The 26,988-nt window shown below is 48.5% G+C and overlaps 5 protein-coding genes across 5 annotated transcripts; 3 read left to right on the plus strand and 2 right to left on the minus strand.

Moving 5' to 3' along the window:
• Positions 1 to 1,512: 1,512 nt before the first annotated feature.
• VTN00DRAFT_8291 (uncharacterized protein) lies at positions 1,513 to 3,241 on the minus strand (the record flags this gene model as incomplete). Its single annotated transcript, XM_069435129.1, has 3 exons — positions 1,513 to 1,929; positions 1,996 to 3,140; positions 3,211 to 3,241. 3 exons carry the CDS (start codon positions 3,239 to 3,241, stop codon positions 1,513 to 1,515), a joined length of 1,593 nt encoding a protein of 530 aa, XP_069286557.1.
• Positions 3,242 to 4,617: 1,376 nt separating this feature from the next.
• VTN00DRAFT_8292 (uncharacterized protein) lies at positions 4,618 to 5,773 on the minus strand (the record flags this gene model as incomplete). The annotated part of the gene is made up of 3 exons (XM_069435130.1): positions 4,618 to 4,815; positions 4,878 to 5,328; positions 5,400 to 5,773. The coding sequence occupies 3 exons, from the start codon at positions 5,771 to 5,773 to the stop codon at positions 4,618 to 4,620; spliced, it is 1,023 nt and encodes a 340-aa protein (XP_069286558.1).
• A 3,003-nt stretch (positions 5,774 to 8,776) lies between these two features.
• VTN00DRAFT_8293 (uncharacterized protein) lies at positions 8,777 to 9,704 on the plus strand (the record flags this gene model as incomplete). Its single annotated transcript, XM_069435131.1, has 3 exons — positions 8,777 to 8,893; positions 8,969 to 9,169; positions 9,273 to 9,704. 3 exons carry the CDS (start codon positions 8,777 to 8,779, stop codon positions 9,702 to 9,704), a joined length of 750 nt encoding a protein of 249 aa, XP_069286559.1.
• Positions 9,705 to 15,149: 5,445 nt separating this feature from the next.
• VTN00DRAFT_8294 (uncharacterized protein) lies at positions 15,150 to 17,801 on the plus strand (the record flags this gene model as incomplete). Its single annotated transcript, XM_069435132.1, has 6 exons — positions 15,150 to 15,172; positions 15,231 to 15,442; positions 15,505 to 16,013; positions 16,067 to 17,177; positions 17,234 to 17,634; positions 17,724 to 17,801. 6 exons carry the CDS (start codon positions 15,150 to 15,152, stop codon positions 17,799 to 17,801), a joined length of 2,334 nt encoding a protein of 777 aa, XP_069286560.1.
• Positions 17,802 to 21,103: 3,302 nt separating this feature from the next.
• Positions 21,104 to 26,309, plus strand: VTN00DRAFT_8295 (uncharacterized protein; the record flags this gene model as incomplete). The annotated part of the gene is made up of 3 exons (XM_069435133.1): positions 21,104 to 21,486; positions 21,559 to 26,000; positions 26,059 to 26,309. The coding sequence occupies 3 exons, from the start codon at positions 21,104 to 21,106 to the stop codon at positions 26,307 to 26,309; spliced, it is 5,076 nt and encodes a 1,691-aa protein (XP_069286561.1).
• Positions 26,310 to 26,988: the final 679 nt, after the last annotated feature.

The raw sequence follows: 26,988 nt of genomic DNA on the forward strand, positions 1-26,988 counted from the left end.
GCAAAACTGCTGCGCCGTTCGCTCAATTTTGTTTTTCAACGGCTGCAGGGGGGTTGGCTAGGATATTGATATTATTGATCAACTAGGCCCGGGCCGTGGCGATACTTGGCTTTTTTTTTCTATTAATGGGCTTGCTTGCTTCCTTGCATGGGCTGGATTGGTCACTGTATCTTCTTCTATCTATGACGGTCGTTTCTGTCCAATTTCGTGGATTTCTATGATAATGTCCAAGTTCCCCAAGCAGAGCAATAATTGGGTCCGAGTCCTCAGTAGAATATCAGGTTCTTAAATAAGCCTACCTTTATTTTTTTATCGAGTAACCTTTTTTTTGCCCCCTAAGCTGCTGAGCACATGTCTTCAAAAGTTGCGGTATTTTTATCTTCATTTTTTATCTTCATGGTCGTGATAACATCTACCTGACTTTGTAGCTGATATTTTTCTGATACCTTCTTCGCCTGCTCCCACCTGTCATACTTATTAATTTGAATATTTCTTCTTCATAGTCCGCGGAAAAGCGCGACATCCTTGTTTTCTCGGACGGCTATACTACTACTGCGACCGTCTGATGAGAGTCGAGTCGCGCCGGTCCCCCAGGGGGGACGAAGAACGCGCTCGGGAGCCACAACGGGCGCTATTTACCGGACTGGACTGGACTGGACTTCCAATCCAATTGGAGCCGCACCAATCATCGCAGCGAACAGCGGCGCAGAAATAAAAACCGTACGGAGTGGATGTCCTGCGGGTGAGGGGGTTTGGGAGGGCGAATGGGAAAAAGTAAAATCATGCTGCCAAGGTCTACTCGAATCTCGGGATGTGGGGAATAAATAGACTCGAGTTGTCTTGTTCCTCTTGATTATGTGGTGGCTAGAAGTATTTATTATTACTGGACAGTATTGTAGTGACATACAACTGTTACTGACCAGTCCTATATCAATCAAGATTTGCTGGGCTGTTATGTTATTACTTCGTTAAGACCTTCCGAAGAAAACCCCAATCACAGGCAGGATGAAGGGAGATGTTTGTTTTCTTTCAGATATTTCGCCGTTTATTTCTTTTCTTGTAACATCTTATCCTCAAGTATTAAGTCACTTTGAAGATCATTTATTATATATACACTGTCTATAAGCCGCGATTAGGAAGTCACCGAGCTTGATTGAGAGGGCTAGACATTTCCCACAACTGAAGAATCATCGGGACACGTCTAGAGGCGTTCTATTCATCTTCCATCAGTCCATTACCATAAGCGAACAGATTTAGATGTTGACGAAAAGGGAATCACGAGCCTAAAATATAATGCAGTAAAACAATCGACAAAATGTGCATGGTTGTGCTGCCATGAGGCTTCAGCATGCTGATGAGACGCTCAGTAGAAGGCCGACCTGCTATAGTACAGGTTCTTACTGTGAGAGAGTACCTGGGCAGCCAGAGCATTGCGCCAAGCATTTGGGGAGTGAATTTTTACTGTACCCGGTACGGTCTAATAATTTGACGTCGACAAAAAAAATCTCAGCTCTACTGTGGCGCTTTCTGGATGGAAAGAACCGTGCTATTTCTAGCCGACTCTCCTTTCGCCAGTACCTCATACCGACCATTCCCCCATAAATCCTTGAGAGTTAATTCCCTCGTCCGTTTTAGACTCGCAATATTCTTCAGCCGCGTGCGGGTAGCCTTCAAACGGTCTTCAAAACCGACCGCACCACACACCGCTCGAAACGCGTTTTGCATGGGTATCGAGTCAGCCTTGACAGCCGCATTGGAGTCGATTGTTATGATGTTTATGCGGTCCAACTCCTGGATGTAATCCGTGCGACCCATGAGTTCGTTAGCTTTGTGTAGTGGAAGTTCCGGGAGTCGGCAACCGTCATCAGGATCGTCTTTGACATCCCGTTCCATATCGACCAAGGTCTTCGCCAGCACCATTGCTGCAGCCTGCTCATTATCATCATGTGAGTGAGTCTCGAATTCGCCGGAGAAATAGCTGGGAGGCCGCCTTACGGAGAACTTCTGTTGATCTACGGCACCACCGTCCATCTCCCTGCCTAGAATCCAGCATTGGCTTAGCAGCCATTTCTCCTCTCTTTCACAGATGGCATCGCAGGTCTCCAACATGTCCTCCGATCTTGCGACCTGGTCCAAAAAGAATAAGCGACCTCCGACCTTTCTGTAGACCTCGTTCAATACGTCCATCGGCACCTTCTCCTGGAAGCGTCGCCATCGATACTCCCGCAATGATCTGATGGCGAGGTCCTTCGAAATATCCTGGACATTCAGCACCTGCATCCGGGTGGCGTGCGACCGCAATTTTTCCGTGGTTCGATATTCATCGCTCGTGAAGATAACGGTCACCAGCCCGCTTCCCGACCATAGCTCAGCGCGTTGTTGTAGCAGTGTCAGCAGATTCTGAGCGTCCATATGTTCCTGAAAGTGATGGATGTTGTTAATCATAAGGATCAGAGGTTTCTCATGGACACTACGGTGCTTTATTGCGACCTCCTCGAGTTTATTCAGCGCTCGTTCGATATCCAGCAACGGTGTGGTGACTCGTGGGCCCTTAATGCTGAACAGACCACCGATGTAATCCTCGTGAAATTCATAGTCGATGGCTTTCCCGAGTCGAAGTCGGAACACTTCCAGATCACCATGTGCCTCGAGCATGGCCACGCGTTTTCCATCGACTTTCCGCATAGCCTCCAGCAACATGGAGGTCTTCCCAGTCCCCTTCTCGCCAAAGAGAAGATGGTAATGCCCAACGGTACTGCCGTCGACAATGGCATCGATCACGGGCTGTTCTGGCCTCGTGACCCGAAATTGCTGCGACGCATCGCGACACAGAATGTCCTGACCGAGCGACGCCAGCTCCCCCGTGGAATAACCTTTGGCAAACGCGTTCTCAATCTTCTGGAGAACCAGCTGCTTGTAGTACTGGTTGTACGAGTAGCCAGCGAATCCCAGCATGAGAAGCGTGGCTAAACTCGTGGCACCGTTCTCTAGGAATTTTCGAGAGATCGGGGTCTCCTTTTTATCATTTGACCGTTTCTCTTCTTCCTTCCCTTTCGATTTCAAACCCGTATTGACACGGTGAAAGACTGGAAACCGCCATCGGTAGTTTGCCCTCCAATTCAGTATTTGAAGCCATGTACCTAATAGACAGTTTATGAGCTTAGGTGGGAGAAAAAGAAACATGCAAGATGGGGTGGTAGAGTGTCATACCACGCCCGGAGATCCGTATTTTACGTGGCATTTGTGATCTATGAATTCCGGTCTAATCCAATAGAATGAAAGAATTATGCATATAAAGGTTTATCAAGAATTAGCCATGCCGACAACAGAAAAAAAAAAGACGATGGAATCTTGGACAACTAAATCCGAAAGTTAAAAAAGACTTCCATCTCAGGGCTGTTTTTGTAGCAGGGGAAACCAAATCATAAGAGACAAACACATGTTCTCTCATTAATTTATTCTCCACTAGTTCTTCTTGTTCTTGCATTGTTTCATTCGATCAATCAATCAGAAACACAGGTGATCATGCCCAGCTGAGTCTGGTGATTTTGGCGGTTCTTGGCCAGTTTCAGCCCCGCTGCGCAGAAAAGAGTTGATGGTGGGAAAACTGTGCCAGGACACGTGTATGGCCAAGAAAAGATGACACAAGCCGCACAAGTAGGGGGAATTGGAAGAAAAAAAAAACAAATAAAAATTCGAGGACAGTTCACAGATCGCATTTTGCTTTCTTTCTCGCTGGGACACACTACTGTCATCCTTAGCCAAGCCAGATTGTGTGTGAAGACTTGGACCGTTAGTATATCCAACCCAGGCTCGAGTTCAGTCAAAGATGGCACACACTGTCAGTCTTTCTCTCAATACTTGCATCATCCTGCTGGCCTGCTGGCCTTCTGGCTTCCTGCTTTCCAGCTGATGCAAATCTAGGCGGGCGGAATACTTGGCTGAGGAGCAGATCAATGATTTCAGAAAAACCTTTCGAGTCTTTGTGATTTTTCGAGACGAGAACCTTCTCTTAGGGCTGACAGAGGCCGACACTTGATTCCCATTGCGTAGGATAAGGATGGAACTGGAATGGAACAGCTCACAGATAAAGAAAAAAAGGGGGACAGACGATTGTGTTAACGATAGGTTTACTAAATGTTTCATCACCGACGATGGCAAGGTGACATAACGGTATCTGAGCCGGGCGAGACCATGCGATCTCTTGGATAAGATCCGCCCAACACAGTTGATATGGATGTTAGCTGAGAAGCTAGAATAGCCATGCATTGATGGATGACATATTGCGTAGATGATTAAACGAGGATTTCAATCAGCTAGATGTAAGTAGGTACGTATCTACCTATCATACTTGATTGCTATTCATACGGGATAAAGATAACCATTCTCGCAAAAGTCCAAGAGAGAGAAATGTCAAACCCTTAAACAAGGTATATACATGAGTGGAAAAACAACAAGGTAGCAGGGCTTTACACTTGGCTCTTTGACAGATGTGTAGAATGTCATTGCAAGAAATCCCAAAACCGAAACGATGCCTCCACGGCTTGATTGCCTAGACATGAACCGAGACCCCTTCATCTCCGACCTAGTACGACCGGGAAGTCGCACCGCAGAAGATCACTCTGGCCTTCTGCCGTAGACAAAGTAATAGTCAAACACCCCATGAACTTTATGACTCCTCGCATCATTCCAGGCCTCTTCCACAAGAGCAGACACTTGTTCTTGCGACCATCCTTCATTTCTTGTCAACACGGCCATTGCTGCTGCTTCAAAGCCACTCTCAACTGACATCAGATTCCAAGTTCCAAGGGTTTTCTGGTTCAGTGGTTAGTGATGCAAGCAATTCATGTAGCACTCCCAGGGGCGTATATACATACATAGTATCGATCCTTTGGCCACGTCCCCAGGGGAAGCCGGTATTTTTTAGCATGGACATCCACAAAACCTGCTTCGCGGAACCAGTTTTCCAAATACGGTCCTGGATAGACAAGAACTCCTGCCTTGTCATATGCTGGAAGGATAGCCTTGTAGTACTTTTCAAGAGATGTGCCTTTCAGGGTTCCATCTTCTGAGTACAGTCTCGTGTCCCAGTCCTGAAATTCAACCCATCCTCCAGGCGCAGTATGCTCGTAACATCGTTTCAACAGCCTGGAGAAATTCTTGACACCGCCTACCAGGAAGCGGGCGTGGATAAAATCATATGGTTGTTCGTTCACCCATTCATCCTCCATATCATCTATGATAAATTTACAATTTGGTGGGACGAGAGACGGCTGAATAGGACTCAGATCGGTGCCGACGACTTCAGCGGCAGGGAATTGATCCGCACTAAGTCGGTAACCTTGTCAGTACAAGTAGACAACGGCACCAGAATGGGGATCTAGGATGCTACTACGTACAACTGAATGGCCCAAATTCCAGTACCCGTGCCCAGATCGAGAACACGTCGTGGTGAGTCGATGGGTGCAAGAAAGAGTTGCCGATCAAGCATTACCAACATCATTTCATGCATCATGTCCAGGCGATCTTTCTCTGATTCATCGTTAGGCAGCAAATAAGCGCCATCGCGATACCCGTGGTAAGTTCTACCATTTTCGTGTCTGTAATTAAGGACCGACGAGGTGAGAGAAGCGGTGTATGTCGAAATCTCCTGGTCATAAGTAGATTCATTGTCGGTAGCCTCGAGGTCGACTTCGATATTCGCATGGGTTGGGTTGGTCTGCTCAGTAGATTGTTCGACGCTTCGATTGATCTGTGCGGTGGATTCAGCCATTGTCAAGCCTTCTCAAGTCTGGAAATTATCAAAAGCAGAAAGAGATGACCCTCTGTCCTGGAACGGCGTTATTACGGGTGGTCCGCGCTCTTCAGGATGCCGTGTACTTCTCCGAGTCCTTCGCGTATGAGATATGTGGTGGCTACTTTTTAAGTTTTTTTTTTTTTTTTTTTTTTTTTTTTTTTTTTTTTTTTTTGAAATGGCTGCTTGCAACCACGAGCGAACTGTGCCAAAAAGCGCTCTTTGAATTCGGCACTCCAACGTGTCTTGAACGATGGTCAATTGGTGGCAGAGTCGGGGGCGAAAGACTCTAGTTTCGATGCCGTTGTATAGGTACTGGCATAACGAGTATTATCCGGAAAGGCGCCAACGGGTTGATATGTATAGGTACCACCAGAAGCAACCCCGCTCATGAGAAATAATGGAAATTTTTGATTTGTCATACGGAGTACATGTTTGCCTTTCACTGGCTGTCGACGTATCAGGGACTCAAAACAATGTTTCTTTTTCGACAGGGCATGGTTGCCGGTGTGCATGCTAGTCATGCCCAGCGGCAACGCCAATTTGGACGATTCCTGTGCGTTTTGCCGTTTTACCGTCCCCTTGGATCTCTGAATTCTGGAGATATACGGGGTAATTGCTGAGTGCACAGCGTGGATATTGAAAGCTGGTCGCGATCGAAACCAATTGCTGTTGTAGCAAACTGACAGAATCCCATTTGCACGCGAGGTTTGGAAGGTGACAGATCCCATTGATATTCCACGACTCTGTAAGACATTAACAGAAAGATTTGGCCGAAATGGTCTCCCGATGCGTTGTGCTGCACAAGACCCTTAGTATGGGATCAAATCCGGGGAACATACAGTCGTACCACGGAAACATCCCCAGTGTATGGCAAAGGGCTGTCGATATGGTTTCACAACTCAAGACCATTCCAAATATCTCATCGGTTTTTCTTCTCCAAGCGCTCATAGTGCTTTTGACAATACTTTACAGTACGGTCGTTCACGGCTGGCGCCTCAGGTTAGCCTAGGTTACTGGCGCAGCCGTCGTCGGAAGACGTGATCCGGGCGCTACCTGCAGGGGAGCCAGCTATCACAGCCGATCAATGGAGCAGGACTTGAATAGCATAACCCACGTTCCACGCTCAAATCGCATCCGAACCCTTCGGAAAATCGATTCGGTACCTGACCTGGTGCATTTCATTCAAGGCCAGAATTAATTATCTTGCACACGCACGAAGAGACTTGATTTCATCACGAGGACATTTCAATAGAAGTTCGCAACGATAATGTATGAAGCAGAGGAACGAGCGCCCGTGGGAAAAGCCCACATTTTAATATTATCGAGGCACGGCTCGAGGATGTGGGGAAGGTACAGCATGGCGGAGTGCAGGCGGTATCTTTGCAGCCCAATTCGCAAGGAAGGTTGGAATCTTATTCAAATCCCGATGGACATGAGAGCATCTCGGATTCACCTTTGAGGTCGATGTAAGAGTAGCATCGAGTCTTGCTGAGACGTTGTCCTTCTCAGTTGAGTTTAGCTTTCGGGCCGTTTTGGCTCAGATACCAACCGGGTGGGGAAGTGAAATCTGAGCTCCAGGTTGATAGCGATGGTACTTCTTATCTAGGATAATCGAGGAGTCAGGTACGGAGTGCAGAACAAGCTGCCAGTATGCAAAGAAATAAGGATTCCAATCAGCGTCTCTGTAGCAGGAAAGGAGCAGGAAAGGAATCCATCCCGTTCGTGTGTCTGGGCTGCCAGCTAAAGAAGATGAGCTTGTTGAAAAGGCGGTCGGGGCCTCCGGCGCAGTCGGCTTGATCCACTCGAAGACACATGCTCCCACGTTCTATTGGCGGCCAAGTCGTGCGACGTTTATGCCAAGGTCTTACGGTTCACGAGCTCTTTGGCAAGCTGATGAGGGGTCATGGTGGTGCTAGAGACCGACCCGTCTTCAGCAGGAACCGTCCTTGGAACAAGAGAGTCTTCTATATATTCAAAGATTCGAAGAGACTGCGTGGGCGGATACTTACCTACGGCTAACACCTTTTGTGAAGAGGGAGCGTACCTAATCGGACCGTTGACCCAGCTGAACGCCCAGATCACCATTGTACAACAGAACAGAACTCGGACAAAAGGATACAGGCCTGTGAAAGATCATACTTAGTCCAGAAGAGCGCTCTCGAGATCATCTGGCCGCGATGGAGTGGCGCTTCAGAGTCACCCTCTTTCGAATATCTCTCGGCCGCGCTGGCAGGCAAAAGCCATGCTCTCTCTGTTCACCTGAAGCATTCACCCGTGTGGAATATGGATGCATGTCACTGCCAGAGTTGGCAACAGCCAGCCTCTTGTCTACCACGCGTCCCACCCCGGTGACAGGCTGGCTGCAAGTTCTCGACTCGCCAATGCAGGTTGAAGCGCTGCCCGCCAACCAGGCCGCTCTCGCATGACTAGCTTCTGTAGGATGCTGTATCAGTAAGCAGCGAGGCTATTACCTGATCCTCCAACCCTGCGCTAAGGAGGACCGAGGACGTCATAATCCTGTTTTTCTCATCCGAGGCTACCCAGCCTATCTGTCAAGATCGGACTTAGCCTGGGCCCAGACAGGCCAGGGCATCCATCACCTTGTACACATGGAAGCTTCAGCCTTTTGATTGATGGGAAGAAGATCCCTGGTCGTTTTTGCAGCCGCCAGTCTGGGTCTCGGTTAGGAAATACATCACTTGGGGTTGACGCAGTAATTATTAATTTTTGTGCAAGGTGGCCGGCCATGTTCGACCGAATGGGACTGAGGCTTGCGTATCTTATCAGGTACCTATTCTAGGTACATATTTAGTAGATGCTCGCCACTTTCGCGTCCTCAGTCCAACTTTGAACGAAGCATAACTTGGGAGCTGTCTGCATTCAGATTTCATCGCGAAGGATACAGGTGAAACAATACCTTGCTTATATCCATACGCATACAGATTATCCAACACTCCGTGTTAACAGCATACGTTATTAATGGCATCCCAATTCGTGAGCTCACCGTCCAGCTCGCCAGACCTGTGCTCACTCCCACTCTCCTTCCCACAGTCGTATGACACAAACTCAGACTCATCGAGTCCGGGCTCTCCAGCGGTATGTGCTGTCTGTAGTTATCCATCAGCATACATGCTCATGCCTTTTTTCGACAACTGCTGACCGCAATAGCAGTCTAGACAGATGCTGTATCACGCGGGGCTTGCGGGCACTTATGATCTCCTTCCATTCGACAAAACTCAGGCTCCGTTCTTCTCCAATACAAATATTCGCGCCGACTATGCCGCGACAAATACCACTGCAGCTCACGAGCAAGATCGAAGACAGAGGACAAGCATTCCCAAGGATAAAGAGGTGATAGCCAGTATGCATTTGGTACGTATTCAGCAACTTCGCGTGTCTTACTTCATCTTTTTCCCTCGATTTTCGATGAAGCACGCGGTGCACAGCTTCGCTGACGTCTGTCTTTTCCTTCCAGCGCCGCCGCGCCCAAAATCGCGCATCCCAGCGCGCCTTCCGCGAGCGCAAAGAGAAGCACGTCAAGAACCTCGAGTCCCAGCTGCAGACCCTCCACGAGCGACACCAGGACCTGCTACAATCCTACTCCCGACAAGCGGACGAAGTCACACGGCTGAACGAGAAGATCAAGGAGCTCACGACGGAGATCGACCTGCTCCGAAATAGTAGCAATAGTAGCGGTGGTGGTGATAGCGGGATGAACAATCCAACGGAGGTGTTTTCGACGTCCACGTCCGGGGGCTTCAGCGATCTCATGCTGATGCCGGACAGGTTCGATGCCGTCCCGTATCCAGATATGATATATCGGGGTCCCGAGTCCTATTTTGATAGTAGGGACGCGATGAGGCTTAATACGGATTCTACGTTTGCACAGTGGGACGATAGGTTGTGAGAGTTGCTTCGAATGTCCTTTCTCTTTTCTTAATTTTATCTCCAATGTCGTTTTTATGTTCATGCCTTTGTCTATGATATCATGGGACTCACTCCAGCGAGTGGCCGGCGTTCGTTTTCTTATTTCTGGCGAAGGGACCAACTATACCGACATGGCGATGTGCGGTGTGATGTGATATGATGCGATAGATTATATTGGCATGTAATTGGGTAACTGCAGCATGTTGGATCAGTGAGGATGGCCCTCTGGAGGGAGTAGAAGGTTGACTTTTGTCTACAGTCATATCGAATGTTTTGAATGATGTACTTCTTTTTTCTCAGTCTGTAGATAGCTTCAGGTTATCTTTCAGAGGAACTAGCTGTGTAATACTCCATATCTTCATCTCTGCGAAAAATCACATATACAATTTCTCCGTATACGCATACCCCTCCATCCACCTAGACTTCCAAGTTTCAACTAACTGCCCAAGTAAGCATCTCCCCCCCCCTCCCATCGTGTGCGGATCCGCACCACACACGAGTCATGACTGACGTTAAGGACCAGCCACAGTACGCACAGTACGCAGCCCAGCACGACATCGGAACCGCATCCAGCCACGCCACCCATCCTGTCTGACAGGCAGATTAGACTGACATGTACATATATCGACCTAATGCATGTGCGTAGTACCGTATTTGGAAACTAGGCTACTACGCCATACGACCTAGCCTTGCTCGCATTCTAGAACTTCAATAAAAAGTCTTGGTAGCAATAGCCCTTCTGTACAATATATCCGAATATTGTCTACTCCGTGCATTTAATAGATAGCCCTATCAATCAATCGATCGATCGATGCAATCGAACCAGCGCGGGAGATCTTTAATGTGAATGCTAATGGGCAGAAAAAGATTCATTACGACAGACACGGGACCTGGCCTAGCCCGCCCTTGGACAGATGTCTGACAGCCAGCCAGACCAGACAGGGGTGTACATACTCTGTACGGGTATACTAGGGATCGTCCACAATAATGGCCATGCGTCGTCCACTTCCATCCTCTCTGCATTAGGAAGTACCTAATTAATGCATAACCATAACCATAACCTGCCCGGGGCGCCTTAGGGGCAGGTAGCCTTGTGCCTTGCCCCCCTTTTTAGAAGCGAAGCCCTGCGAAGTGGACCTATCTAGGTACGGAGTAGATAACCTATTGGAAGACTGCATGTCAGATCAAATCAGCTCACCGTCTTGGCCGAGCTGAACCCCGCCAGTATGGTCACCGACTACTCTTACCCTCACTCACTGGTGGGACTGTAGGCACCTAACTGTGTACCTACCAAGGTAGGCGGAACTTCCCGACTCCGTCCTGGCCCCGGACGGAGTTATGTTACGGAGAAAGAGATCTGGACCGAGACGGAGTGCGGAGGACTCCGCTGTGTACCGTCCCCTTGCCCGTGCCCTGGTACCAGGTAAGTAACTGGTGGTGAGACGTCACAGACAGGGCCGATGGTACCCATACCCGGCCTTGGATTCGATTCGAGACCACCTGGGTTGCGTCACCACTTGCTGCGTCTGGAGGAAACGGAGACATCCAGCAGCTCTATTAACTCCAGTAATTGTCATTGTTAGCTACCTATCGAGTTATTTATTCTTTTTACGAGTAGTACAGATACATAATGTAGTCTGTATCTAGGCATTTAGTTCTCTGTACTAGAACTTAACGCTTTCAAACTGGTGGTGTGGGATCAGAACCCAGCACAGACAGTAAGTAGGCAATCTTCAAAAGCAAAGAACTCTGGCAGCTCTCTGGCATCATACAGGTGTCGAAAATAAGTTAATGCCAGAAGGAACATCTGTGTATTCAGGTCAAGGTGTTTCCTTTCCCCATTTGTGGGAGATGGGTTTGCAGTTGTTTTTAAAATGCTCTTGATTTTTTGCCTGCTATTAACATGATCTGTAGAAATTCTGAGAAAGGGAAAAAATAATTTGAGCATGCTGCTTTAATCGAATTCCTTCGTTGTTGTTTTGCATCATTTGGTAATCCACTGTTTATTCTAATGAAGCTATAGATTCCCTTCAAGGTAGCTCCTTATACCATTTCATAAAAACAATTACGAGTACGCATAGCACTCGTTTAATTAGAAAGGTGTCCTTTTTCCTGACAATCCATCAATTCTACACATCCAAGCCATAGCGGACAAGTTCTTATAATAATAACGTTCTGATATAGGTATCTAATCAAAGAAAGTTCACCGTAGGCCATCGACCTATGAAATAACACCGTCCAAGGCATTTCCACATACAGCCAATTCCACAAAATTCCACACATGCTGCCCCCCGATCCCCGTGCGCGCGCGTGGCTCACACGTGGTTTCTGCAGCACGCAGAGTCAGGATACGTGCGGGAGCTCCTGACAGCTGGGCCTGGTCTGGTCTAGTCTAGTCTGGGCTATATTCCAATGAAGTTAAGATACTATATCTACCGGGAGCAGGACGGTATATAGATTTCTATTTATAAAACAAGGTTCCGACCAAAGCTCCGGCGGTAAGGGAGGTCTGGACGGCTGGTAGTTGTGCATCGACGATTGGTTATTGGTCCGTGGGGGGCTTGGTTGTTGTCGATCCGGAGTTAGATGCGTTGATGGGGGCTTAGTTGGTTTAACGGTCTTGGGAATGGGGGGAACTGATGTAGATCTTCTCGTATTTTCGGCTTCCCCGCATGTCATTAGATGAAAATGGAAATGAGTTGCATTCTACCTTTCTTGGAGCAGAAAGCAAGCGTAGTTTTGTTTCAGCGTTGCCTGGTATCTTTTATTAATATATTGTGTGATTGTTTGAATAAGGATTCTTATATGTAGATGTAGTTGGATATTATGACATTATACCAGTCTTTTTGTACTGTACATATATATGCATTACAATTGTGACTCAGTATTTGTCAAGCCGCTTTATTCGAGTACATGTGACTATATAGTTGATATAAAGGAGAGAGCAAATTTTGTTTCCTGTCATGGTTCCCAATTCTACAACTGCGGCCATGTAGCATGGGAACATATCATTTAACAGCCCTACATGTTACATAACTGTGAGCTACGTTAGGTAGGTACATGTACAATACATATTAAAAAAAAAGATGTATCAGGAACAAGCACGTTATCGTTTTGCGGCTGCTGGCTCATCTACGAGGCCACTCTTTCCGCGGAGTAGTTTTCTTGATGCGCTCCCTTCTAGTCGGTGGTATATTGTTCTTGGAAAGAAAATAAATGTAGGTTGTCTATTGATCCACAGTACCTGAATAGACCGGTACCGGGTATGATATCTCTGGTTTATCGAACTGTTATTTCTGCTTTCTATTATCTACTACCTCTTGGATAAATCAGTCAGTCAAGGTTTGCGCAAGACAATGATGACCTCCTACTAGAGCTGCCAGTTATAGGACATGCCAGATTTTGAAGTACTTTTGATGAAACAGTTTTTGCTGTCTCCTGAAACTATTATTAGTTGCTATATCTCCGTCGGCACTCCGTTGCAAGGGACAAGTGTCTTCGTCCCGGTTACTTTCCATGGTATGACAGCGTACTGATCTGACTATTATGATATTTATGCTAGCAATGGTAGAGAGTTGCACGTCAATTCTTTTTGGTAATGACGTACCATTTCCCCGCTTAGGAAAATGATAAAACCTGGAAGTCCTGAGTGACTGTATCTCAGACCGCATAATATAAGCGATAATTGAGTTACAAGAATGGGAAGCCCTCTTTCGCCACCCGATCATGGGACATACTGTTAACTAGTAAAGAGATCAAATGCAAGGTGTAGTCAGAGCCGCTGGAATCATTTAAAACTATAAAATTCATTGATCATAAAAATAAAAAGTAAAGTCACGATAGCAATCATTTACCTAAAATGGAAGTAGGTCTAGATCTCGGGTTCGGAAGGTCCCCGAAGTCGCCTTTTTCGTAGAATTTAGAACCCTGGAACTTCCTCATTTGGGATCAAACACCAAAAGACCGCGACCACACGGAGCATAGACCAAAAACCAGTTGATTTGTGGGCTAAACCACCTACAATACCCCGTAGCCTAATGGCCGTAACACGAGATACGCCCGAACAGTAGGGCTTGCAAATCCCGTTGTGGCGTTTATTGGTTGCATGCTTTTCGCTCACGTCAGCATTGCTTAAGATTATTAATGTTTAAGGTTTGCCCGTTGACATGGGGCATGGGAACACATGGGATCTTCGATAACAGCCCTACCGTTCCGCCTCAATCGTACCCAAAAGCGGTCCGCTTGGATGGGATCCTGCATGTTGCAGATTACCTAGTCTGGGACCGGGACCCAGACATAGTTATTGGTAGACGGAAGTAGTTATGTCAGCCAGATTAGTACGCAGTAGATTGTTCTCCTAGTTGTCGGAAGGACTCCATCTAAGTCTTATTCAGCCAATGATGCTTATGATTTGGAGATAGTCGTGCAGAGAAAGAGAGAGAATTTGACCCGAAAACGAGATTCCTGCAGTTATCCTGACATGGCCAAGGAAGAGATGCTGCTTCCTTTCCCCTCAGCAAGGCTGAAAGTCGTAGAGCACCGTCATTGTGGAACGTGCGATGCAGTTTATCTTGGTGTGGAGAAGCGCGTCAGACTGACGGTTCCCCGCACCGCTTCCGATCTCCATGCGGAGAAGCGAAATCGGGTCCACCCGGGCAACTGTATGCAGTGTATATACAGTCCTCTGTACAATGTACACAGTACTGCACCATGTACATCATGATGGCAGAGCTTGGAGAGGTACTACAAAGCTTAAATAACCTTCTACGTCAGCGTTGGGAAGAGCTCAACCCCCTTAGTATGTGAATTCCCTGCGATTCCAACATTTAGACCGAGGTTCATTTCTAGCATATCAAACACCTTATCTATCCTTCACGCTTTTCCCTCACCGCTTGTAGGTGATGTTAGCTACCTCCGGCTATACTTTTAAGGTATTTTGAGAATCAGTTACCTAGGTGACCAGTTCCCAGGTCCAGCTATTCCAATCAGGAGCGCGTGATTTATTTCCGCCTTCAGGCAAGAGTATCGGAAATCGCATAGTAGGCGTTCTGTTGTTTCACTTTGTTGTTCCTCAAAGCGGTGAATCGAAAGACGAATAAAAACAATTGAATCTGAATCGTTTCTACTTAGACTTTTGAAAGTGAAGCTTAAACACTTCCAGTGGAAAAGTGAGGCGAGCTGGTTTCACCGCTCAAGTGACGTGCCTGTCACAACGCGGCTGACTCATCATACGACCAACCTCCTTGCTTTAAACCTCTGGAACAATCAATTGTCTCCCCAACAAGGACAGATGTACCTTGATGCCATTGTACATCGTGTCTATATATAATTAATTGATTTCTCCTCTTCGTTTATCTGAATTGTAACTTTTTGGTTGCCAACTCCTCACGACCTTGGATAAGGTCGTCGGGTTTGACAGGTCATTATGATCAAATCGGCACCGAAAGGGTGAGTACACCGGGGAAGCTAATTCTTTGGATGATCAAGATGACTTAAACAATCACAGTGACAAGTGGAGATGGGAAGAATCGCTCCCAAATGTTGAAGCCAGCGATAGAGATATGCATTATCGGAACTCGGACGGCATCCCTAGTTCTCATCGGCCTTACCTTTATAGGCCCAATAGATGCAAATGGTCTAAGCCTGTTTCGTTCTTGAAATGGGCTGCGGTAATTACTTTCATCGGCTACCTTGCCGTTAAGAACTATATAACCTCAGGTACGTGTTATCTGCAACCCTCCCGCATACCCGTTACGGTTTTGTTTAACGGCTCTGAGTAGGGCTGCGTTTTAAGGAGACTTTGGAAGATACTCCTTCCCCGCACATTGCTGCACCCTCGCTGTGCCAGACACCCGAGTGCATACACGCTGCATCTGAGATCCTATACAACTTGGATCCTAACTACACCAATATTGATCCATGCACCGACTTTGATCAATACGTCTGCGGAGGTTGGCGTGAACGCCATGACATGCGCCCAGACCAGGGGTCTATCTTCGCTGGAACATACATGGAGGAGAACTCTCAGACCCTCCTACGTCATGTCTTGGAATCCCCGCAGCCTCTTGTCAAGACCGCTGTCGAAGCGGCCGATGCCGAGGTCTTCCAGAAGTTGAAGGCTCAGTATGATGCTTGCGTGGATGAGGCCACTCTCAGAGAGCGTGGTGCAAAGCCCCTAGAGGATATCTTGGCCCAAATTGAGAAAATCTATCCGGCGGGGAACCTGACATCCGCAGTGGTGTATCTGATGGAAATCGGAGTTGAAGCTCTAACGTCTTTCTCGATTTCTGTAAGTAACTTCCAATTATAACCTTCAAGAACTTTTTTTTGACCTCTGCACAGCAAGATGATCGGAACCCGGACTCTGTTGCGATCTTTGTTGCTCCTCCGCGTGAGATAGGACTCCCTGCGAGGGAATATTACAACAACACGAAGAATGTGGCCGACTATACCGCAGTGCTAGAAAAGGTCCTTGGAGGCTTCAGAGGCGAGAGCTCCTCTTCACTCGAAGGAAATCTGGCTCATGATATTGTGGCATTTGAGACAAAGCTTGCAAACGCAACTCCGGATACGCAAACTCAAGAGGATGTCACTAAATCTTACAACCCACGAACCATTGATGAGGTTCATTCTTTGCTACCGGAAATTTCCTTTTCTGACATTATCGCGACTCTGGGCCCGGAGAATTTCACAACTAACCGTCTCATCGTCGGATCGCCGTCCTACCTCAAGGAACTTTCCACGATATTGAAGGTGACTTCAACTGAGACTGTTCAATGGTTCCTGAAATGGAAGGCCATTCAGGGTTACGCTTCTAGCATCGAAGACCGCAGGATAACTCCCCTCGTGGAATTTAACAACCAGCTCCAGGGCAAGGATCCTAAGGCGAGAGAAGACAGATGGCGCAAGTGCATCAGCGTTGTCGACAATGAGCTTCCTTGGATTCTGAGCCGTTTCTACGTTCTCGAAGCCTTCTCCGAGGAGGCCAAGAAGCTTGGAGACCAGATCGTGTCGGATATCAAGGAGCGCTTCGTATTCACCTTGGACCAGACACAGTGGATGTCACCCGAAGTGAGAAAGCTGGGTATTGAGAAGGTCGGGAACATCATCCAGAAGATCGGTTACCCTACCAAGAGTCCGAACGTGATGGACCCCGCAAACCTGAAGCAGTACTACGCGGGTTTGGAGCTATCCAATAAGACCTTCTTCGAAAATCAGGTATCGATTGCCAAATTCGATCTGCACAGGGAATGGTCGAAGTTAGGTAAACCGGCCGATCGCGATGAATGGGGAATGAGTGCGCCGACGGTGAACGCCTACTACAATCCTCCAGGAAACGAGATCGTCTTCCCTGCAGGGATTATGCAGGTTCCAGTTTTCTACGGGCCCTCCGCCCCTCTGTACTTGAGTTATGGAGCTTTCGGAGCGGTGAGCGGACATGAGCTGTCTCATGGTAAGTGGAAGACCAACAGAGTAGGATGTTAAACCTGCCAACTAATCAACCTTCAGCTTTCGATTCGACCGGTAGGCATTACGACCAGACAGGTAACTACACAAACTGGTGGGACAACAAGACTGTCGAGGCTTTCGAGCAACGGGCTCAATGCTTCGTCGATCAATACTCCAACTTCACCGTCCCCGGACCCGACGACAAGCCACTCCATGTGAACGGTCGTCTCACTTTGGGTGAGAACATTGCCGATGCAGGTGGTCTCACGGCGGCATTCCACGCGTGGAAGAAGCGAGATGATGCTTCCTCCGATCCCATGCTTCCCGGGCTGAGCGATTTCACCAAGGAGCAACTTTTCTTCGTTTCGTACGCGAGCTGGTGGTGCAGTAAGACGACCAAGGAGGCCGCAATTCGTGCCATCTATAACGACCCGCACGCCCCTAAGCCGGCGAGAATTATTGTACGTGGCTCATTTTCTTCAACATTCACGATTGCATCTTTTATGATATCTGTGCTTTCTTGAGACACGACTGACACTTTCATCTGTAGGGCACGATGGCGAACTCTCGAGAGTTCAGGGAGGCCTTCAACTGTCCAGTGAAGGAGCCGACATGCAAGCTTTGGTAATCATAATTGGGGATCGTCCAAGTGGCTAGCTATAAAGCCCGTTCTCTTTGTCTCAGAATCTGGAAGTGAAGTGTAGGAATACGAACACGATGGACGACAGAGCAATTTGCTATAATTACTTACGTTCGATGTACCTTGTATAAAGCAACTCGTAGAATTTATATTACAAGTCATATCGGTCGATGCAAGTCGACGAATGATATATCGATTATCATCTCTTTTGAAGGCTTCAAATTTGCGCAATCCCATTTAAAGCTCCATTTCTTAAGCCCCCAGCCTTGCAGATTTGCGTGCGCAACCTAGCTTTCTGGGCGACCAGCCACGGCTAATTACTCATGTGCGATGAATCTACTGCATAGGAGAAATAATCCATGTTTTCTGGAGATGACCCGACCCATTCAATAAAGACTCCAAGCAGAAACTCTATCCTTTATCAACGTTGACAACTCATCAACATCAACATCAAGCCCGCCACCATGGATCGATCCGATCCGACATCCGTACCTAGATTAAGTTTTCCAACGAGATCGGATGGGAGTATAACTCAATCCGGGACGTGGCGTAGGAAAACGCGAGTTCAGCCACGGTTCGCCTCCCGCAGTTCAGATCCAAGGATCTAGAATGGAATAAACACGCGGTACGGCACGCGGGTATCTCGATCCGTGGAATGTGGACAGGTAAATGTTAGATTTTTATTGATGGATCTTGCTTTTAACTACTCGAACCCATCAGACCCGACCGTTTGGTATGGTATGCACAGTATATCTCAATCAATCTGAAACGCTCCGGTTCTTTTCCTCGCCTGTTGTTGTGTTGAGTGTAATGTATCTCGTGCATTAGGTACAGTACGGAGTAGATCAGATGCATGTGTGATGTAATAATTATGGAGAAACTCTCAGCCTCAGGTTCCAGACTCAGACTCGAGGGGTTGGATGATCTGATCTGATTGAGTTAAAAGGGGGCGAGGGAGATTGGAAAGTGTGACGTAACTTGACAGTGTATGTACACAGAAGTAGTTTGGAGGCGAGTTCTGTCTGCTCCAGCCATCCATCGTGTTTCAGGTTCAGCCGCAGTTCAGGACTTCAGGTCCATTGTTCGTGGTCGTGTGTCCTTTCTTTTGTTGTTCGTGTCTGGACCATGGTGCTTACATACTGCGTACAGAAAGTCCCTTTTTTTCTTTGGGGTATGACGTACCCCGTAATCATTCGCACCTCCATACCTAACTTCCAATATTTTGCGCCGGATTTTGCTCGGGGCCTGGGAAGAAGAAAATTGACAAGCTGTCACTAAAGTTAGAATCACGATAGTTTTCTCGTTTACGGAGTGGTTATTGTGGATAATTAATGATTAGACTATGATCGATGATCCGATCCTGCGCATTCCAGGGTCCCGAATCTGAGGGTCGCGAGCAGTTAAGCTTTCTACCGTTGGTCGTTAGTTAGGCTGATGTGGGTTCCAAGGGCCAAGGCACGGGATCCTTTTCCTCCCCTTTGTCTCGATGTGGAAGTGGTGGATCTCTTTTGATCATTTATTTTTCTCGATGCGACCCGCACTGGACGGCGAGGTACGGAGAAAAAGAAAAAAAAGATCAACGTCGAGAAGTTAAAAGCCCGAGAAGGGATTGACAGTTACGTCATAAGATAGATGTTTTTTTCCGCGCTGAAATAGATAGGGAGAATCGGACATGTTTTTCCCTGTCTATCTAATCGATCAGGGATCATGAATGCTGTCACCTGTGACAATTGACAAATCAAGGAATTTGATTTTTTTTTAGTAGATCACCCCTTGTTGGACTTGTTATGTTTTCTGCTTAAGTGAGCTCGCGTGTCTAGACCCTGCTGCGTCTGGCGTCTGGCGTCTGCTGCCTCCTTTTTTTTTCCCGCGCTGTGGCTGTGGAGCCCCCGATCTAAAAAAGAAAATAACGGCCAGAGCTATCCAGATCCTTTTTAGGTGTCCAAACTGGATCCATGGGGCCTAGCTCCCAGTTTTACCTCCGAACGGTTCCCGCCGTCAACATTGCATCTCCAATCTATCGATTGGTTGGATTTTCTGCGAAACGAGGCATGGGATGCAACACTGTCGTTACCTTTTGATGCTGGAGTCATAGATATTTGGGATTGGGAGCCTTGTTTTTGTATATGTGGCACAGGTAATTGGTCGATAATAGAATGCTTTTAACCCGCGGAGATGGGGCGGAGATTATTTACTGAGCTGTTGAGCGAGGCAAGGATTATTATTTCACCTTCCCAAAGGAGCTCGGAGCTTTAAGGGACCAGACTGCTAGCTAACTTGGGATCAGCGACGCCAACATTCCCAGGGCTGCGAAGAGTGGGGTGTCACTAACGTGCTGCGGCTCACACCGTGCAAGGAATAGCTGGGCGATTTTAAGCTGGTGCGTTAGTAGGGAGTAGTCTGGATTAGCAGCCTTAAGCCTTAGGACCTGGGTGCTCCGAGCTCCGAGACGCCGGACGACAGGCCTGCGGTGCTCCTTTTTGCTCAGACTTTCGGGTCTGCTTTGTGCTACAGGGGATGCAGGACGGGGGGACGTACGACGTATATGAAGACCAGTGAGATGGCGATTATTGTGCTGGAGATACAGACACGCGTGGTGCTCTGTACGACCGGCCAAGGCGTTAGGGCCAACGATGCATGCAGATGCAGCTCGCTAAGGCGCTCCACCTCGCAACCCCAGCCCAACGCGAGTCCCGACTCTCGCGGCGTCCGGAGTAAAGGTCCCGCTCTCTCTCCCCAGCCCCGTTGTGACTCCATCCGCTTGTGCATCCTATCCTATCCTATCTTCATCTTCATTGTTGTCCTCTCCTTCCTGTCCTGCAGCTCCTGCAGCTCTGCAGCCTCTGCCGACCTGGGCCTTGCATATCCGCCCTCCTTCTCCAATCCCCAGCCGCTCTTTTCTCCTTATCCATCTCTCTTTTACGCTCGACGCCTGCGGGATCTCCATTGCATCTTCCGTCACGCGAGACTGTTTCATCCCCCGAGCGGCTTCAGATTCATGACTGGCATCGTCTAACGCGGGTTCACATTGTACCGCCCTTTCGCAACGCAGACCGCTCTCCATATATCGAATTGAACCGCAGGCTTGATTACTCCGGATATGCCGTGTCACACGAACTCGTTCCCATCCCAGCTTTGGCTGCGCGTGGCTCCCTCCAGCATTTAATCTGTTGGACTGCGTGTAAAAGGCATTTCTTCTTGTCCCAGGATTTGACGCATTGAGATTTCTGGTACACCGTTGAGACTTATTCTGCTGCGCCCCACGACTCGATAGTTCCCGACTGTTAAGGATGGGGCCTCCAACATCCCCTCTCGATATCCCGATGGTCTCTCTAAGGTCCAATAAAAATAAAGGCCATGTGTCGATAGAAGGCGGACACGGAAGCAGGTTAAACTTCTCTGTCGACGATGTCGGCCAATCCAAGCAGTCAACACTTCGACGTGCGCACACGGTTGCACAGGGAGTTGCTGCGAAAAGGAGTGTGGGACGCAGGACTGCGAAGGACAGGGCGAATTCTTTGCTGCGTGGTAGGAATAGCAGTGATGTTTTGCGGCAGCGCTCCTTGAAGCGGTCCAATGCTCAGGAGGCTGCGCCAGAGGCATTCACAGGCGGCAGAGAGGCAAAAAATTTCACCGTTGGCAACGTTGGAAACAATGGGAGAATGTATCTGAGGTACGTTGTTTTTCCTGGGATGAAATATATGCAACTGAGGTTTTGGGTTCTGCAAGCTGACGCACTGGCCAGACCGATGGTGAGGGTAACACATTCTACTCCGGTTTCACATTCCCCCATTGCACCAGCGACTAGCACCCATTTGCGACCACATTCTCGAGGAGGTGCGGGCAGCGTTGCTAGGCACAGCATCTGGTCCAGCTCGCAGCTTTCGGAATTACGTCCAAGGCGTATCTGTGAAGAGAACGACGGAGAAAGTGAATTTGATGGCCCTGAATCGTCGGACGCAGAAAGCCACCACAAGAAGGCGCACTCCTTTTCAACTATAGCTGAGCACCAGCCATCTTCTAAACACGGCGAGCTTAGAATCGTCATTGACAGGTTCGATGACGATCAAAAACCAGATGAGAAACGTGTCCCGACTCTCGAGGTGCCAATACCGCACTATCGACTGGGTGAGCCGCAGTTCAACGCCGAAGGAACAGCGGTCTTGCGTAGCTCTGTATACACCAGAACCGATGTCTCAGACAACTTCCTCTCATCGACTCCACCAAAAACTGATTCTGAACACGTCTCCGCAGATGATCCGGGTGTCAGTGTGGAGGAGCTAGCGCAACAAGGACGGCACCTTTCGTTTGCAGTCTCCATGTTCTCTGGGGCCGCACCAGCAGGCTTGAGCAGGAACTCCTCCGTCACACAGAAATCAGTGTTCTACAAGCTGAAAGAACCCATCGAACCGTCTATCTTTGATATCCTGATGTTGAATCTGGATGACCCGTCGGTGGTTAAATATATTTCTGGGACGAAGGATATCAGTGCTGCCACACCAGCACGGATTGTCGCAGAGATTTCTTCGGATTCATTTATGGACTATGAGCTTGTCTCGGATTTCTTTCTGACTTTCCGTTCCTATCTCTCCGCGAGCAATCTCCTTTCCCTCCTGCTGGCACGGCTTCAATGGGCCATCAATCGATTGCAGGAAGATGGGAGAATTATCCGGATTCGCACCTTTGCCGCATTGAGGCACTGGATCCTGAACTACTTCGTCGATGACTTTGTCTTGAATCGCGATCTTCGGGTGCAGTTCTGCGAGAAGATAAACTCACTGTATGATGATGTAAAGGCTCGAGAGAGTGGTGGTACCAGTGACTTGAAGATTCTTATTGATCTCAAACGGTGTTGGAATGGCCGGTGCTCACTCTACTGGGATTTTCCGGACCCTTCAGACAACAGTCCAGAAAACCCTATTGTCCCAGGAGGTGTTGCTGGGAGCAGAGATATCAATAAAACCAGGATCAGCGAGATTGGCACATTGTACTTCGACACTGTCCTTGACGCTGAGCTTCCAAACTACCAGCCTGATGGCCTGCAAGCGCCGAATACAGCTCGAGAAGAGCGGCCAGTCCATCATAACCGACAGGTCTCTTCTGCAACGCCTCAAAGCATCCCTACTTCGCCACCAAGCGAGTTGAGTCTACAAGCAGTGTCGTGTTCATTGCCGTCAATGTCTCCCAAGAGTCGCTCTTCACCCCACAATAGTGGTAGCGCTTCACATCCGATACCTATTGTCCCTGTAAAACTCTCTCAGACCTGTCCAGATATTCGCTCCCCAGCGTCTGCAACCAGCCGGCATCGCCCATTTCATACACACATGCACAAACGCAGTGGGAGTTTCTCCGACTCTGTGCGTGATATGCGTGAAGATAGGGCTCTCTTGGCGCTGGCAGACTTGGATTCTCAAGGACAGCCTTTGATCCAAACAGTGCCGTATTTCGGGAGCCTTATACGAGGTAACCTGTTTCCACCGGCAGAACCTTATGTCGCAATGATAGGCCCACCTTCGCCAAGTCCATTGCCGCACGAGATGCCGGGTCTTGATCATCGCAGCTCGTTAGATGGAGATACCAGACATACTCCTTCTAGCCCGGGCGTACGGACGATTATCGGTTCAATCCGACGGGTTCTACATAGCAGACATGGTACACAGACTACTACAACCACTACACAAACCGGAAGGAGTAATTCTATCCCGTCATTGCGGGGCAGAACGTCTACCCTGCCTTTGAACGTTGCGTTTGGGTCCGAAACGTACAGAGACAGGAAGATGAGCGCAGTGCCAAGGAACGCTCTGCGAATTGATATTCTCTGTGAAGATGCAAAGAAGAGGTATCTCGATGCCCTCGGTCATGGAACGGAGAGACCAATCCACGCCACTGAGGGTAAAGCTCCTGCGCAAGATCACACAGAATCATCCAAACCTGGCCAATTACAGGCGGCAGAGCCTGACCTAGAAAGATTATCCAGTCAGGTTACTATGGGTAGCAAATCAATTGTCATCGTCGACGACACTGGTCTTGGCTTCCCTGCAATGTCTGGGGCTGTCCCTGCAGCTTCGTCGAGCGATGAACCGACCGGAGCTCAGCATCTCAGCAGCGACTCAAAGACAATTGATTTGAATCGCGCATGGAACTCATCCGGCCAAGCTGTGACTGAATCCACTTTTCCGGATAATTACCGTGAGTTCGGCTCGAGATCTACGAACCGAGAATCGACCTACTTGCAACCGCCGGATGAACATCATCCGAGAAGGTCATTCTCGGTGAATCGCAGATCCTTGACCTGGAAGACGGTATCCATCTCCAGTCGACTTCGAAAATACGCATCTTTCCAAAGTGGGATGACGAGATTTCATCCCGGCGACCGCAGCGATACAGAGGTGTCCGTCTCTGGGGAGAACGCCCCTCATGATGCTTCCGAAAAGCCTTTTGCCCGTATGCTTCGGAGGCTCCCTGGCGGAGACCTTCGAAAGGTTGAAAACATCCATGATCTGGAATCGGGTCACCGGCCCGGATCTTCCGATTCCGGTACTTCGAATTTAGATGTAGTCCCTGGTTCGTCTATCGACGCAGGCAAGCATCGTACTTCGACGTCCGACGTCAGGCCCTCATCTCCACCACCAAGATTCTCCCTTATCCAGACCCACTCATCTCAGCATATGAGACCTTCGCTTGAAGCTGCCATTGCTGAATTTGCTGAGATACCTGATGATGAAGACGGTGGTGTGGAATCGACGCTGCTCAAACTTGAAGGGAAATACGTGAAGTCGCCTACCTCTGCTCGGAGTCCTACCAGGCAAAAAGGGGGGCAGCGGTATTCTGGCGTTGAAAGTCGCCGTCAATACGATGACCAAGAGAAGTGGCTGCATCGTAATCGACATATACTCGAGCAGCAGAACTTCTCTGCCGACCTGAGCCACTCCACCGAAAGACGCAGAACTGATCTGAACTCAAAGATTTCACGCTCCTCCATGGGAGGCCGGACGCATCTGTCTAGGCCTTATTCTGCGTCGGTTGTGGAGTCGGAGGACTCGTACAACTCTATCCCTCTCCTTGAACGAGGCTTGAGTGATGAGTCGATGAAAAGGCCTAGCGTTAGTCCAGCTATGTCTGATGTCACAGCGCCCCGTCCCCTGTTTAGCAAAAACGCGAACAGGGGAACCCTTGAGCTGGAATCGTCACATCCGTCGATAGATATCGTCGAAGAAACCGAAAGTCTAAGACGGATCCCTCGCGGCTTGACCGTTCCGTTCCCTGAGACTAAATCCACCAAAGACCACATTTCGGAGCTCTCATCAGAGCTGTCGGTCGACGTTATTGATCCCGAGGAAGCCAAAGAGGACCATAGGAGGTCACTGTCGACGGACCCACAGAGCCTGTCGGTATCAGCCCTCGAGATACCGCCTCACCCTCTCGCTCATCCTCCCTCACCGCCGATGACCATACAGCAGCATCGTTCCACTATGTCCTATATGCACACTCTCACCTCACTGCCGTTCCAAGCGCAGCCACTCACCCCTGATCCGTCTCCAACGCAAAAGAATGTGGGACGTGGTATCGACAGAAACTTGGATATGCAGCAGCTCTCAAGCAATGTCCTAGTCGACTCTGAGAAGAACACTCAACACCCTTCTGCCCCAGATCAACAGACCCCTGCCCATGTTCCGTTCGTCCTCGCCTGCGATTCGCAGATACTCGCTCAGCAGCTCACCCTTGTTGAGAAAGCCGCTCTCAGTGAGATCGACTGGAAGGATCTTGTTGACATGAGATGGAGCAATACGCCATCGTCATCTCTAAACTGGGTTCAGTTCCTTTCTGAGGAAGATCGGAAGGGGATCGATTTGGTTATCGGCCGGTTCAATCTCATGGTCAAATGGGTAGTTTCGGAAATCGTTCTCACCAAAGACATCGACGAGCGAGCCCGGACGATCACCAAATTCATCCACGTTGCAGCCCACGCCAGACGGCTCTGTAATTATTCCACCATGCTTCAAATCGCCATCGCTTTGTCCTCGATCGATTGCACCAGGCTTCGGCAGACGTGGTCGTTAGTCAGTCCAGCTGATAAACGGCTTCTCAAGGACATGGAGTCACTGATACAGCCGGTTCGCAACTTCCATGAGCTGCGTGTGGAGATGGAGACTGCGAACTTGCAGGAGGGCTGCATACCTTTTGTCGGTAGGTTTTCCTTCGATTGGAACGAGAATCCGAACATGCACTAATCAGGTCTAAATAGGGCTCTACATACATGATCTCACGTACAACGCACAGAAACCTGCGCAGGTTGCAGGTTCGCGTGACGGGGACCCGCTTGTGAACTTCGAGCGCTATCGCACCTCCGCCAGGATCATCAAGAGTCTGCTTCGGCTGATCGATGCGAGTACGAAGTATCAATTTGAGGCTGTGCCGGGCGTGATAGAGCGCTGCCTGTGGATTTCATCACTCTCCGACGAGAGCATCCAGGCAATGAGCAAGAGCCTGGAATAACCACCACGGATGCGATTATTATGAACTTTCCATGTTGAACATATAATAATACTGATGTTTACGCATTTGAAACGCCGGTGGCAATCTGCTTTCTATACATATAATATCTACGTTTTGGGTGGTTGATATCATATTTTCCTCCTGCAAGTTCTTGGGTCGTTTTTCTGTAGATTATTGGATATTGGAGTGTCTTGGATACTGTCTGGTGTGAGAGGCTCTTGTGACTTTTCTGTTTCGACTATCGGTCGCTGTATAGTACGCCCTGTGAGTGTGCCTATCTTTGATACCTTTTCCTTATTGTTCCTATTTCCTTGTGTATGGTGGTGTTATCTTCATTGGTCATTATGGACAGCCTTGCGTGGAAATCGTGCGGTGCCATATGTGCCGCAAAGGATAGGGAATTGGACAGGTAATTAGTCGGATTCATTTTCCAGTTGTGTAATGAAATATTTATGATTTGAATAGTTTTCTCCTTGGATTTAATAGGAGATGGGTGCAACATGTATGAGCAATAAGTGGGTGTGGTTGCGTTTTGGCGCTATAGATTGACGTGTCTGGGCAGTGCGTCATTGACATGGGACCCGAAAGCTGCATTCTCTGGCGGCGTCGATATACGTAGTCGTCAGGAACATCCAAATCGCCAACCTTCCATATCACCATTGATCGCATGCACAGCGGG

The sequence above is a fragment of the Thermoascus crustaceus genome (genome assembly GCF_041956765.1).
Source record: "Thermoascus crustaceus strain CBS 181.67 unplaced genomic scaffold VTN00scaffold_5, whole genome shotgun sequence".
Lineage (NCBI taxonomy): Eukaryota > Fungi > Ascomycota > Eurotiomycetes > Eurotiales > Thermoascaceae > Thermoascus > Thermoascus crustaceus.